Source organism: Rhinoderma darwinii, chromosome 4 (assembly GCF_050947455.1).
Source record: "Rhinoderma darwinii isolate aRhiDar2 chromosome 4, aRhiDar2.hap1, whole genome shotgun sequence".
Taxonomy (NCBI): domain Eukaryota; kingdom Metazoa; phylum Chordata; class Amphibia; order Anura; family Rhinodermatidae; genus Rhinoderma; species Rhinoderma darwinii.
In genome coordinates, this window is record NC_134690.1 from 248,174,540 (window position 1) to 248,189,394 (window position 14,855).

Here is a 14,855-nt window from a genome sequence, read left to right on the forward strand (position 1 = left end):
CCCTATTTTGGAAAGTACACCCCTCAAGGAATTTTTCTAGGGGTATAGTGAGCATTTTGACCCCACAGGATCTTTTTTAGAGCTAAGGTGACCAAAAAACAACGATTTTGGCACTTTCAATTCTTTATTTCTTACAGCGTTCACCGTGCGCAATAAATTAAGTTTTACTTTATTCTGCGGGTCGGTACGATTACGGAAATACCATATGTGATAGTTTTTTTTAACGTTTTGCAGTGTTTGCACAATAAAATTAAGTTTCTATAAAATAATATATTTTCTGAGACACGCTATTCTGAGCCGTAACTTTTTTATTTTTTCGTCAAAAAAACTGTGGGAGGTCTTGTTTTTTGCGGTAAAAAATTAACATTATAGTTTCATAGTTTGGGTCGTTACGAACACGGTGATACCAAATATGTGTACTTCACATTTTTTACCTATAATAAATGACATATTATAGGAAAACAAAAACTTATTTTTACACTTTTATAAAACATTTTTATTAACTTTTTTTTACTTTTTACACTTTATTTTTTTTTACCTGCAGCTCTGATCGCTGCTAGAATACGTTACACTACCTAGGTAGTGTAATGTATTCCAACTGTCTGTGTGACGTCACTCTGACAGTAAGTCTACGAGGATCAGCAGAGGCTGATCCTCATAGGCTGACATACATGGAAGACCCGGGGGCCGGTGTCTGGCCCCCAGGTGCCATCAGAAACCCCCACGATTGCATGGGGGCTGCTGATGCGCTACAAACCCGCTACATGCGGAGATCGCAATCGAGCCCCACATGTAACGGGTTAATTGCCAAAATCAGCGGCGATGAGCCCCTGATCGGCAACACTGGAGTGTCAGCTGTCGGGGACAGCTGATCTCCAAGTTCCCGATGCACACCTTGTCGCCGACAGTGTGCATCGGGAACGACACAGTGACTTCCTGTCACTCTGACAGGAAGCCTATCAGGACCAGCCGAAGGTTGGTCCTGATGGGCTTCCGTCCATGGCAGACACGGAAGCCATTGTTTGGCTTCCGTTTGCCTTACTAACTATCGGCAAACCCCGCGATTTCGGACCAGGGTTTGCCGATATGTTAGAAACCCTCAAAATTCGGCGATTGCAACCGATCGCCGAATTTAAGGGGTTAATTCGCCGAAATCAGCGGCAAAGGGCCGCTGGTCGGCAAGAGTGGAGTGTCAGCTGTCGGCGACAGCTGACCTCCTGGTTCCCGGTGCACACTGTCGCCGACAGTGTGCACCGGGAAAAACTCAGTAACTGTACGTCCTCGTTCAGGAAGTAACCTCCCGCAACGACGCACAGTTATGTCCTCGTGCGGGTAGGGGTTAAATCCTCAAGTTTCATCTCTTCATGCAAACAGTTTTAAAACATTACCAAATAAATCTAGTACATATCTACTAGAGCACTGCAAAACCTATGTGGACCCTGATAGCGGTTTCAGGGGAAAAATCAGTGTTTACTTACGGTTGCAAGAAAAAGTAAGTGAACCCGTTAGAATTAACTGGATTTCTGCATTGATTACTAATAAAATGTGGTCTGATTGTTATCCAAGTCACAATTATAGATAAACACAAACTAACTAAACTAATAACACACAAACAGTTCTACTGTTCATGTCTTTTATTGAGTAAACATCCACAGTGGAAGGACACCATGAAGGAAGCTGCTGTCCAAAAAAGACAAAAATTATGGGCCATTTCATGTTTGCCCAAGACCACCTGGATGTTCCACAATGCTTCTGGGAAGTTGATCTATGGACGCATGAGAAAATAGTGGAACTTTTTTGCACAAATGCACAACGCTATGTTTTTAGAAAGTAATGGCACATTCAGATGTGGCGGAATTGCTGTTGAATTCCGCTGCGGACTGTCCACAGTGGAATTCTGCAGCAGCCGTTTTTTTCATTTCTTTCTATACATTTTTAGGAAAGTTAGTTCAGACGTTGCAGAAAATAACTGTGTGGAAATCAGGCTGCGTTGCAGAATTTCCCCTCCGCAGCATGCTCATTACGTTGCGGAGAAGAAGCGGAATTTCACTGCGGATTTCAGCCTTTGCAATGCAAAAACGGAAATCTGTGGCAAGTCCGCTGTGATATCTGCAACGTCTGAATTATCTGTCAAATATGCATATGTCGGTGCAGATTCGTTGCGTAATTGCCCCAAATCTGCACCAACATTTGCAGCGGAAAAATTCTGCCACGTCTGAATGTGCCCTAACACTGCACACCAACACAGAAACTTCATCCTAACTATGAAGTATGGGGGAGAGAGAGAGCATCATGTTTTTGGGCTGCTTTGCTGTTTCAGGTCCTGGATGCCTTGCGATCATTAAGAGAACAATGAGGTCAAAGCTGTGTAGTCAAAAGCCCCTTTGACAAAAACATTTTACAGGAGAATGTAAGTGCAGCAGTTCATGACCTCAAGCTGAAGAGATGCAACAAGACAATGACCCAAAGCACACAAGTAAAGCAACTAAACAATGGTTGAAACCGAAGATTTGTGTTGTTGAAAAGCCAAGACAGAGTCCTGACCTTAACCCTATCGAGATGCTGAGGCATGACCTGAAGAGATCTGTGCACCATACAAGGTATTCCAGAAATATTGATGAACTGAAACACATTTGCTGGGAGGAATGGTCCAAAATTCCTCCTCAACATTGTGCAAATTGTATGTGCAGCTACACTAAACATTCGGTGGAGGTGGTTGTTGCTAAACGGTTTAAGGGTTCACTTACTTTTTCTGTCTGCACTGTGGATGTTTACTCAATGTGCTCAATACAAGACATGAACAGTACAACTGTTAGTGTGTTATTAGTTTAGTTAGGTTGTGTTTATCTATATTTGTGACTTGGATAACAATCAGATTACATTTTATTAGTAATCAATGCAGAAGTCTGGGTAATTACATTTCTTGCAACTGTACAAATATCCATATAGCAATATACTTTACTACTGCTGGTTCTCGAGTCTGAAATCCAATAGGCAATGGCATCGACACAGTTGCCAATAGTAGTCAGTAATAATGCAGAGTACATACCGCTTTTAGGAATTGTGCTTGATGGATTTATAGTTCAGCAAGTTGGAATAAGGAATAACCGCAATTGGGTTGGCGCAGACTAATCTGGGGTGCACAGTTTAAAGAACCACCCGTAACCCTCACAAGGGGGTGTGGACATAGCCGCAGGGGGATTCCCTGGCCACGGTCCATAACATAGTCCCCAAATAACGGCTGGGCTGCAGGTGAAGGAGTACAACAGAGAGAGGAATTAGTCGTGGTCAGGTGTATGCAGAGTTTGGGACACAGGAGCGAGAGATCAGCAGTGGTCAAAAGTTTGAAACACAGGAGAGCAATAGTGATAAAGCACAGGGAAGCTGGATACCTGGCAAGCAAAAATAATCAGGCACAGGAAGTACAAAGATGTGGGTAAGTATAGGGCAGCAAATACTGGGTTTAAGTCCAAGAAGTTAATTTCCTGACATATACTGTATGTAAATGCAGTAGGTACATTTAGAGCTACATATGTACCACGTTAATACACATTGATATTGTTATGTAAGTAAACAAACACTGTCCCTGCCTGCAGCTGCAGTCCCCAAGATCAGCTACTGTGGAGCAAATCTCATTAACGTGTGTACTGCGAATCTAGATACAATTTTCTGCTTAGTTAACGGAAACATATTTAAAATATGTGTATGCCAGGTATAGTTCAGCCACTCTTAAATACCATTTTGAAGTGCATGCAAAGATAATGTGGTCTATACGCTCTCAGGTTTGTACTATAAATGACAGCTAGTTGCAGAAGTAGACTTACCAGAGCAGGATTTGGTAATATACTAGAGATGTGTCATCAAAACAATGGTCAAGACCAGATGAGCAGTGTAATGCAATGCCAAGAATTTATATCAGGAACCAGAATAGACCTCAGACTAGGAAAATGAACCAGGCTCAGGCGCGGTTATAGACACGAGGCAGAAAATGGGGCCAGTATGGAAACTTAGCAGCACTGGAAGGTTCACAGTAAGTGCCACATAAGGAGCTACAGCCACCGAAAACCAGTTATCCTGGATACAATGTTCAATTTAAACAAATGGAAACAAAGCAATACTTCTGAAACTTTAACCATAATCATCATATAATAAACAGAAAATTCAATGGCAGCCACTGTTTTTTATGGTGACCCTATTTTAAGGGCAAACTGTATAGGAGCATTATGAAAGAGGAAAGAAATTGAATCTGGAAATTACCTACTGATTTGTTGTATTCTATCTAATCTGATGAAGTGAAATGAAACATCAGCAACATATTAAAACAGGATTTTTGGAAAAACTCAGAAAAGTTTTTAGTTCTCCATCCTGTTAGCATAATCCAACAACTCTTGCGGCAGTTAATAAAATTTGGGGATTTATAATCTTGTTAGATTTTGTTCACATCTGATTTACTGCATTATAATATTACCTGTATGCTTTCCAGGAGAGATCATTTCACATAGTTTATGGATTAGGTTTCTGATAAAGGTTGTAAAACAACTTTATTATAAGCAATGAATAATAGTAAAATGCATGTATCCACACACGCAGATTGACCCATGCTGTTTCAATAGGCTTATTTTTTTCTACTCTGTATCATGCAGTGTATTCATTATATTGAGTAGGCAATGAGTGACAGTTGACATTAATTACTACGCTGCTAAATAAGGGACTACATTACTATTAAGAATAATACTAATTATTAGTATAATAATCCGCTTTCCATAAATTCTACAAACGCAGGTGTGCGGAATTGAATGAGTTTTCAAGAATAAGAAAACATGACTGCTGCCGTTCAAGCCCATTGACTTAAATAGAGATAATTTGCAATACCACACACAACCCAATGTACAGGTGTGGTGCTTTTTTTTTTTAAGAAATCAGCCATGTTTTTCTAATCGAGGTCAATACTTTTATCTCAATTATCGCAAAAAGGAGATGGGGAGCAAGGAAAACCGAGTCTTCCTGCTCCAGTTTGCTGTGGGTAGCACCAGAACGGGGACCCGTCTTTGCCGGCGGCCCCCAAGCATGACAGGGGGTCATGGTGCCTTCGTCCTGGAGATAAATGGGGGTCCCAGAGCTGGATCCGCATTATCAGACATTTATGGCATATTGGGAGTTGAGAATACCCCATTAACTCATTCTAGAAAGAGCTACTCTACACTGGTATCAATGGTTACCTTAGAGTTACTTGTTACCTCTGCTCACAGAAGTAAAAAGATGTAGAATGAACATACAAACTACAATATAACAATTTTTTTGTTCTCCCTAAATCCACTATTGTTTTATCCTACCGATACAGATTTAATGAAATAAATAATCACTCAAAATGCACACATGTTGATAGATAAGGATAATAATCTCTACCCTCAGCCTTCTGGGGAGAGTCCAACCATATACATTCAAATAGCACATAGAGATAGGTGGAGTAAAGTGATCCCTAGCAGTGACATTGCTATCACTGTCCCTCTTGGCAGCTATCCCTGTACTGGGGGGGGGGGGGGAACACTATCTTGCACTTGATATGCACACATATTATAATATAACTGATACCGTAATCTTGGCCAGTCCTAAAGGCTGGTTGCAATAATTAAAGGGAATGTGTTGCCAGCAAAACATGTTTTTTTTTTTTTAGTTAAACAATTAGTGTATAGGTGATTAAACATTGTTCTAATTTATTTTATTTTTTTCACGAGTCAGAAAATATTATAAATTGGATTCAATTGGATTCTAATTTATAATATTTTCCATTGCTGGTCACTAGATGGAGCCATTCCCAAAATTGCAGCATTGCATGTGGTAAAGCAACCACATTGCTTTATGCTGCAAAATTGGGTAAAAATCCCTCGCTCTAGTGAGCTCTCAGAATCCCCCCCTCCTTTATCCTGGCTAGTGCCGCGAGAAACGAGGGGTTTGAACGGTCTAACCTCCTACACTGTGTGTCGCCATTTTTTGAGCTAACACACAGTGTAGTAGGTTTACATACATTAGTAAACACACACTGAAACACAAACATACATAGAAATCCCTTACCTGCTCCAGTCGCCGCCGCTTCCTCCGGTCCATCCGCTCCATCTGCTGCCGCTGCTCCATGTGCACAAGTCCGGAAGCCGCGACCGGAAGTAGTAATATTACTGTCCGGCCGCGACTTCCGGTCCACAGGAAAATGGCGCCGGACGGCGCGCATTTCAAATTGAACTGTGTGGGAGCGGCGCATGCGCCGTTCCCACACAGCGGCGTACATGATAGTGCATGGAACGGACCCCGTTCGCAGTCCCTATGGGACTGGAGCTGCCGTATTCCATGTCTGTATGTGTCGTTAATCGACACATACAGAAATGGAAAAAAAATGGCAGCCCCCATAGGGAAGAAAAAGTGTAAAAATAAAAAAAAGTAACACACAAACACAAAAATTAATCCAAACGTTTTTAATAAAGCACTAACATCTTTAACATATTAAAACAAAATTTGTGGTGACACTGTTCCTTTAAAATGATTGAATTCATTCGTTAGGCCTAGTTTGCTACAATATGATGTATAAAGAGTAATTTGCACTGTTTCAGCTATATTTAATGCTATATGGAAATGGGTGCTATACTTGTGTTTGGTTTTCTTTCATTTACAGAAAGTGCTATCAGTGAGTTTTTCAAAACCTGGTTACATTGAAGTGCCACCAGTGTCAATGGATGTGGGGACAGAAATTACATTGTCATTTAGCACCAAAAATGAGTCTGGAATGATCTTATTTGGCAATGGAGGAACTCTTATTTCACCAAAAAGAAAACGAAGACAAAGTGGGCAGGTAAATTAACAGTTTAGTGAATTTTGAATTTGTAAGTAACATAAAGTAATGCTCTTTACTTATGGTTATCATACATAATTGTATTTTTAAAATTCAGGTCACATAGTTACATAGTTACATAGTTAGTACGGCTGAAAAAAGACACATGTCCATCAAGTTCAACCAAGGGACGGGAAAAGGGAAGGAAAAATTTCTACACATAGGAGCTAATATTTTTTTGTTCTAGGAAATTATCTAACCCTTTTTTAAAGCCATCTACTGTCCCTGCTGTGACCAGCCCCTGCGGTAGGCTATTCCATAGATTCACAGTTCTCACGGTAAAGAAGGCTTGTCGCCTCTGCAGCTTGAACCTTTTTTTCTCCAGACGGAGGGAGTGCCCCCTTGTTTTTTGAGGGGGTTTTACAAGGAACAGGATTTCACCATATTTTTTGTATGTGCCATTAATATATTTATATAAGTTAATCATGTCCCCCCTTAGTCATCTTTTTTTCAAGGCTAAATAGGTTTAATTCTTTCAATCTTTCCTCATAACTTAAATTCTCCATGCCCCTAATTAGCTTCGTTGCTCTTCTTTGTATTTTTTCCAACTCCAGGGCATCCTTTCTATGAACTGGAGCCCAGAACTGAACTGCATATTCTAGATGAGGCCTCACTAATGCTTTGTAAAGTGGCAATATTACATCCCTGTCCCGTGAGTCCATGCCTCTTTTAATACACGACAATATCCTGCTGGCCTTTGAAGCAGCTGATTGACACTGCATGCTGTTATTGAGTTTATGATTTACAAGTACACCCAGATCCTTCTCAACAAGTGAATCCGCCAGTGTAGCTCCCCCTAGGACATATGATGCATGCAGGTTGTTGGTACCCAGATGCATAACTTTACATTTATCTACATTAAACTTCATCTGCCACGTGGACGCCCAAACACTTAGTTTGTTTAAATCTGCCTGCAATTCATGAACATCTTCCATAGACTGAACTATATTACATAGCTTGGTGTCATCTGCAAAAATAGAAATAGTGCTATTAATCCCATCTTCTATATCATTAATAAATAAGTTGAATAATAGTGGTCCCAGCACTGAACCCTGGGGTACACCACTTATAACCGGGGACCATTCAGAGTAGGAATCATTGACCACAACTCTCTGGATACGGTCCTTGAGCCAATTCTCAATCCAATTACAAACTATATTTTCTAAACCTATAGTCCTTAATTTACCCATTAGGCGTCTATGGGGGACAGTGTCAAATGCCTTTGCAAAGTCCAAAAACACTAAATCCACAGCGGCCCCTCTGTCTAGACTTCTGCTCACCTCTTCATAAAAACAGATTAGGTTAGTTTGACAACTTCTGTCCTTCGTAAAACCGTGCTGGCTGTCACTTATAATGCTATTTATTGTCACATAATCCTGTATATAGTCCCTCAATAGCCCCTCAAACATTTTCCCCACGATGGATGTTAAGCTTACTGGTCTATAATTACCCGGGGAAGACCTAGAGCCCTTTTTGAAAATAGGCACCACATTTGCGCTGCGCCAGTCCCTTGGCACTATACCAGTCACTAGAGATTCTCTGAATATTATGAAAAGGGGGACAGAAATAACTGAACTAAGCTCTTTAAGAATTCTAGGGTGTAACCCATCTGGTCCCGGGGCCTTGTGCACATTTATTTTATTTAATTTAGCTTGGACCATATCTACATTCATCCAATTCAGTATATCAACTGATATATTAACAGCACTGGCACCGGCTACATCAGCTGCTCTTTCTTCTGTTGTATATATAGAGCTAAAGAACCCATTTAGTAACTCTGCCTTCTCTTGATCCCCTGTGATCAACTCCCCATTACCATTATCTAGGGGTCCTACATGTTCAGACCTTGGCTTTTTAGCAGTTATATACTTGAAGAATTTTTTGGGATTTGTTTTACTATCCTTGGCCACCTGCCTTTCATTTTGTATTTTTGCTAATTTTATTACATTTTTACAGATTTTATTAAGCTCTTTATATTTTACAAAGGCTACAGCTGTACCCTCAGATTTGTATTTTTTAAATGCCCTTTTTTTGTCGTGTATTGCCCCTTTCACAGAAGGTGTAAGCCATGTGGGGTTTAATTTGAGTTTTTTATACTTGTTACCTATAGGAATAAATTTTGCACTATAATAACTCAAAGTAGATTTGAAAATCTCCCATTTATCATTTGTTCCATTATTTGACATTAGTTCTTCCCAGTCCATATCCTGAATTGCAGCCCTCATCCTGGGGAAATTGGCTTTCTTAAAATTAAATGTTTTTGCCCTCCCAGCCTGTGTTTGTTTTTTACAGTATAGGTAAAATGTAACTAGATTATGATCACTGTTACCGAGGTTTTCACGAACATTGACATTCCCAACAAAATCTGCATTATTAGAAATGACCAGATCCAACAGAGCTTCACCTCTAGTCGGGTCTTCCACAAACTGGCCCATAAAATTTTCCTGCAACAGGTTGAGGAAATGTCTCCCCTTTTCAGTTGAAGCTGAACCATGACACCAATTAATATCCCGGAAATTAAAATCTCCCATTATCACTACAGTACCCGCCTGTGCAGCCCGCTCCATCTGTTTATACAGCTGAACTTCGATCTCCTCAGTTATATTTGGGGGTCTATAGATTACACCAAAAGTAATTTTTTCAGTGTTTACCTCCCTTTCTAGTTCCACCCACAAGGTTTCAACCTCCTCACAGTATTCACCCACTATTGTCTCTTTCACACTCGCCTTCATATCATTTCTCACATACAGACATACACCACCACCTTTCCTATTTGTCATGTCTTTCCGAAAAAGTGTAAAACCCTGTAGATTTACAGCCCAGTCATGTGAAGAGTCCAGCCATGTTTCAGCAACACCAACTATATCTATATTTTCTTCCAGTATCAAGGCCTCCAGCTCCCCCATTTTGCTTGCTAGACTTCTGGCATTTGTGAACATACACTTTAACTTCCCTGTCAGTTTTTCACTTTTATTATCAGAAATGTGATTTGACATTAATTGGGCCTTTTTATTTACACTGATGTTTTGTAACGAAAGGATCTCCTTATCTTGTTGTATAGTCCTCTCCCCACATTCTCTTTCTCCCCCCACCAATATAGTCTGACCCCTCTCTAACCTGGCTACCCCTTTTTTTTCTACATTGACCTCCCTCCTCAGCCCTAGTTTAAATACTCCGCCACCCCAGCTAGAATTCTCTCCCCCAGCACAGCGTTCCCCTTCCATTTAGGTGCAAATCATCTGCAGAATACAGTTTGTACCCCAATGAAAAGTCAGCCCAGTGCTCTAGGAACCCAAATCCTTCTCCTCTACACCAAGACTTCAGCCATGCATTTAACTCCCTGAGCTCCCGCTGTCTTTCCTGTGATGCGCATGGCACAGGCAGTATTCCTGAGAATACTACTTTAGAGGTCCTTCCCTTCAGCTTGTAGCCTAGTTCTTTAAAATTATTCTTAAGGCTCCTCCACCTACCATTTATTCTGTCGTTGGTACCGACATGGACCACGACAGCTGGATCATCACCAGCCCCTTCCAGCAATTTGTCCACCCGTTCCACCACATGCCGAACCCTGGCACCAGGGAGACAGCAAACCATTCGGTTGAGGTGGTCTTGGCGACAAATTATTCTATCCGTCTTCCTGATTATAGAATCCACTACGACTATCAATTGTCTTGGCTTACCTGCATTACCATCCCGCCGACTACTAGCTGCCATTTCTGAGACTGACACCCTCGCATCATCACCCAACTTGGCAATTTTGCCTGGAATGTCAGAAACCGGATCGGCCTTCCTTTTCTTTGACCCCTTTCTACTGCCCCTAACTACATTAACCCAGCTACTTACCTGATCCTGCTCACTCATGTCTTCACCCTCCAGTTCTAACCCACTAACTGCATGCTCCGTGAGCAGCAAACTCAGCTCAAGATTGTCTATCCTCCTCAGTTTTGCATTCTGCTCCTCCAGATCTCTAATACGAGCTTCCAGGTGACCAACATGCTCATATCTGCCACAAAGATATTCACCCTGGAACTCCGGCTCCAGTCGTGCATACATATGGCAAACTGTGCAATGAAGAAAACCTCCAATCTTGCTATCCATTATCCAAGTTACAAAAAAAACAGCGAACAGGTGTTAATCAAAAAGAAAAAGAAGTAGAAGAGTACCTGCTGGGGCTTAACTCCTCTTTTCAACTCCGGTTTTTGGAACTCCACTTGATCTACAACCCACTTGTTTTTTCAAGCCACAGAGCAGGCTCTATACAGTATTGAGGCCTGATTTATAGCACCTGGGACCAGCTAACCCCTCCCCCTTAGTCAGCTGCTCAGCAGGAAGGAAGCTGCAAAGGAAAAATGGTTTTAAATTATGTCACTTTTGCAAACTTTGTAGCAAGCAAGCAATCAATACATATATCACATACAATGGCCCCCCACTTTATCACACACAACACAGTAAGTCAATCCGGTTTTTGGAACACCACTTGATCTATAACCCACTTGTTTTTTCAAGCCACAGAGCAGGCTCTACAGAGTACTGAGGCCTGATTTATAGCACCTGGGACCAGCTAACCCCTCCCCCTTAGTCAGCTGCTCAGCAGGAAGGAAGCTGCAAAGGAAAAATGGTTTTAAATTATGTCACTTTTGCAAACTTTGTAGCAAGCAAGCAATCAATACATATATCACATACAATGGCCCTCCACTTTATCACACACAACACAGTAAGTCAATGCGGTTTTTGGAACTCCACTTGATCTACAACCCACTTGTTTTTTCAAGCCACAGAGCAGGCTCTACAGAGTACTGAGGCCTGAGTTATAGCACCTGGGACCAGCTAACCCCTCCCCCTTAGTCAGCTGCTCAGCAGGAAGGAAGCTGCAAAGGAAAAATGGTTTTAAATTATGTCACTTTTGCAAACTTTGTAGCAAGCAAGCAATCAATACATATATCACATACAATGGCCCCCCACTTTATCACACACAACACAGTAAGTCAATCCGGTTTTTGGAACTCCACTTGATCTACAACCCACTTGTTTTTTCAAGCCACAGAGCAGGCTCTACAGAGTACTGAGGCCTGATTTATAGCACCTGGGACCAGCTAACCCCTCCCCCTTAGAACAGCTGCTCAGCAGGAAGGAAGCTGCAAAGGAAAAATGGTTTTAAATTATGTCACTTTTGCAAACTTTGTAGCAAGCAAGCAATCAATACATATATCACATACAATGGCCCCCCCCACTTTATCACACACAACACAGTAAGTCAATCCGGTTTTTGGAACTCCACTTGATCTACAACCCACTTGTTTTTTCAAGCCACAGAGCAGGCTCTACAGAGTACTGAGGCCTGATTTATAGCACCTGGGACCAGCTAACCCCTCCCCCTTAGTCAGCTGCTCAGCAGGAAGGAAGCTGCAAAGGAAAAATGGTTTTAAATTATGTCACTTTTGCAAACTTTGTAGCAAGCAAGCAATCAATACATATATCACATACAATGGCCCCCCACTTTATCACACACAACACAGTAAGTCAATCCGGTTTTTGGAACTCCACTTGAACTACAACCCACTTGTTTTTTCAAGCCACAGAGCAGGCTCTACAGAGTACTGAGGCCTGATTTATAGCACCTGGGACCAGCTAACCCCTCCCCCTTAGTCAGCTGCTCAGCAGGAAGGAAGCTGCAAAGGAAAAATGGTTTTAAATTATGTCACTTTTGCAAACTTTGTAGCAAGCAAGCAATCAATACATATATCACATACAATGGCCCCCCACTTTATCACACACAACACAGTAAGTCAATCCGGTTTTTGGAACACCACTTGATCTATAACCCACTTGTTTTTTCAAGCCACAGAGCAGGCTCTACAGAGTACTGAGGCCTGATTTATAGCACCTGGGACCAGCTAACCCCTCCCCCTTAGTCAGCTGCTCAGCAGGAAGGAAGCTGCAAAGGAAAAATGGTTTTAAATTATGTCACTTTTGCAAACTTTGTAGCAAGCAAGCAATCAATACATATATCACATACAATGGCCCTCCACTTTATCACACACAACACAGTAAGTCAATGCGGTTTTTGGAACTCCACTTGATCTACAACCCACTTGTTTTTTCAAGCCACAGAGCAGGCTCTACAGAGTACTGAGGCCTGAGTTATAGCACCTGGGACCAGCTAACCCCTCCCCCTTAGTCAGCTGCTCAGCAGGAAGGAAGCTGCAAAGGAAAAATGGTTTTAAATTATGTCACTTTTGCAAACTTTGTAGCAAGCAAGCAATCAATACATATATCACATACAATGGCCCCCCACTTTATCACACACAACACAGTAAGTCAATCCGGTTTTTGGAACTCCACTTGAACTACAACCCACTTGTTTTTTCAAGCCACAGAGCAGGCTCTACAGAGTACTGAGGCCTGATTTATAGCACCTGGGACCAGCTAACCCCTCCCCCTTAGTCAGCTGCTCAGCAGGAAGGAAGCTGCAAAGGAAAAATGGTTTTAAATTATGTCACTTTTGCAAACTTTGTAGCAAGCAAGCAATCAATACATATATCACATACAATGGCCCCCCACTTTATCACACACAACACAGTAAGTCAATCCGGTTTTTGGAACTCCACTTGATCTACAACCCACTTGTTTTTTCAAGCCACAGAGCAGGCTCTACAGAGTACTGAGGCCTGATTTATAGCACCTGGGACCAGCTAACCCCTCCCCCTTAGAACAGCTGCTCAGCAGGAAGGAAGCTGCAAAGGAAAAATGGTTTTAAATTATGTCACTTTTGCAAACTTTGTAGCAAGCAAGCAATCAATACATATATCACATACAATGGCCCCCCCCACTTTATCACACACAACACAGTAAGTCAATCCGGTTTTTGGAACTCCACTTGATCTACAACCCACTTGTTTTTTCAAGCCACAGAGCAGGCTCTACAGAGTACTGAGGCCTGATTTATAGCACCTGGGACCAGCTAACCCCTCCCCCTTAGTCAGCTGCTCAGCAGGAAGGAAGCTGCAAAGGAAAAATGGTTTTAAATTATGTCACTTTTGCAAACTTTGTAGCAAGCAAGCAATCAATACATATATCACATACAATGGCCCCCCACTTTATCACACACAACACAGTAAGTCAATCCGGTTTTTGGAACTCCACTTGATCTACAACCCACTTGTTTTTTCAAGCCACAGAGCAGGCTCTACAGAGTACTGAGGCCTGATTTATAGCACCTGGGACCAGCTAACCCCTCCCCCTTAGTCAGCTGCTCAGCAGGAAGGAAGCTGCAAAGGAAAAATGGTTTTAAATTATGTCACTTTTGCAAACTTTGTAGCAAGCAAGCAATCAATACATATATCACATACAATGGCCCCCACTTTATCACACACAACACACTAAGTCAATCCGGTTTTTGGAACTCCACTTGATCTACAACCCACTTGTTTTTTCAAGCACAGAGAGGTATCAACAAAAAATCTTGATATATATTATATATTTGTTTCCCCAAAAAAATTTCATTGAAACATAGAAATGCAAATAAGCACAGGTGATTGATAGCCACGCAGGCCAGCAATTATTACAGAGATATTAAATGAAGGGGGAACAGAACTAACAAAGCAGAGTGTCGAAATACTATGCCACATTTACAAACCATATTTTTAACATAGTTGGAGATACTACAGAGAGAAGTGTGATAGTTAAGGTGGGTAGCTTATTTCAACATGTAAAATCCCTACGACATGGGGATTGGCCAATCAGTGGATGTCGGGCCTAACTCCAAAATGTGAAGAATTTATAGCCAAAGGTCTATATCTAAAAGGATGTATAGGTTAGGAGGATGTAATGCGACTGACTAGACGATGTCGTGCAACATTAAAATCATGCTATGATATCCACAATTTTGAATACTTAGTTATATATTATATATTTAAACCTTGCCTTCTTAGGGCATGACCAGACGTGGTGGAATTGCTCTGGAATTCCGCTGCAG

General features: G+C 41.5%; 1 protein-coding gene across 1 annotated transcript in view; it reads left to right on the forward strand.

Annotated features, from left to right (window-relative positions):
• The window catches only part of LAMA2 (laminin subunit alpha 2), an 852,154-nt gene that overhangs the window by 803,315 nt on the left and 33,984 nt on the right, over positions 1-14,855 (forward strand). Inside the window, exon 54 of the mRNA XM_075863715.1 lies at positions 6,665-6,841. Within this exon, the coding sequence (XP_075719830.1) occupies positions 6,665-6,841 (177 nt within the window). The remainder of the gene's footprint in view (positions 1-6,664; positions 6,842-14,855) is intronic.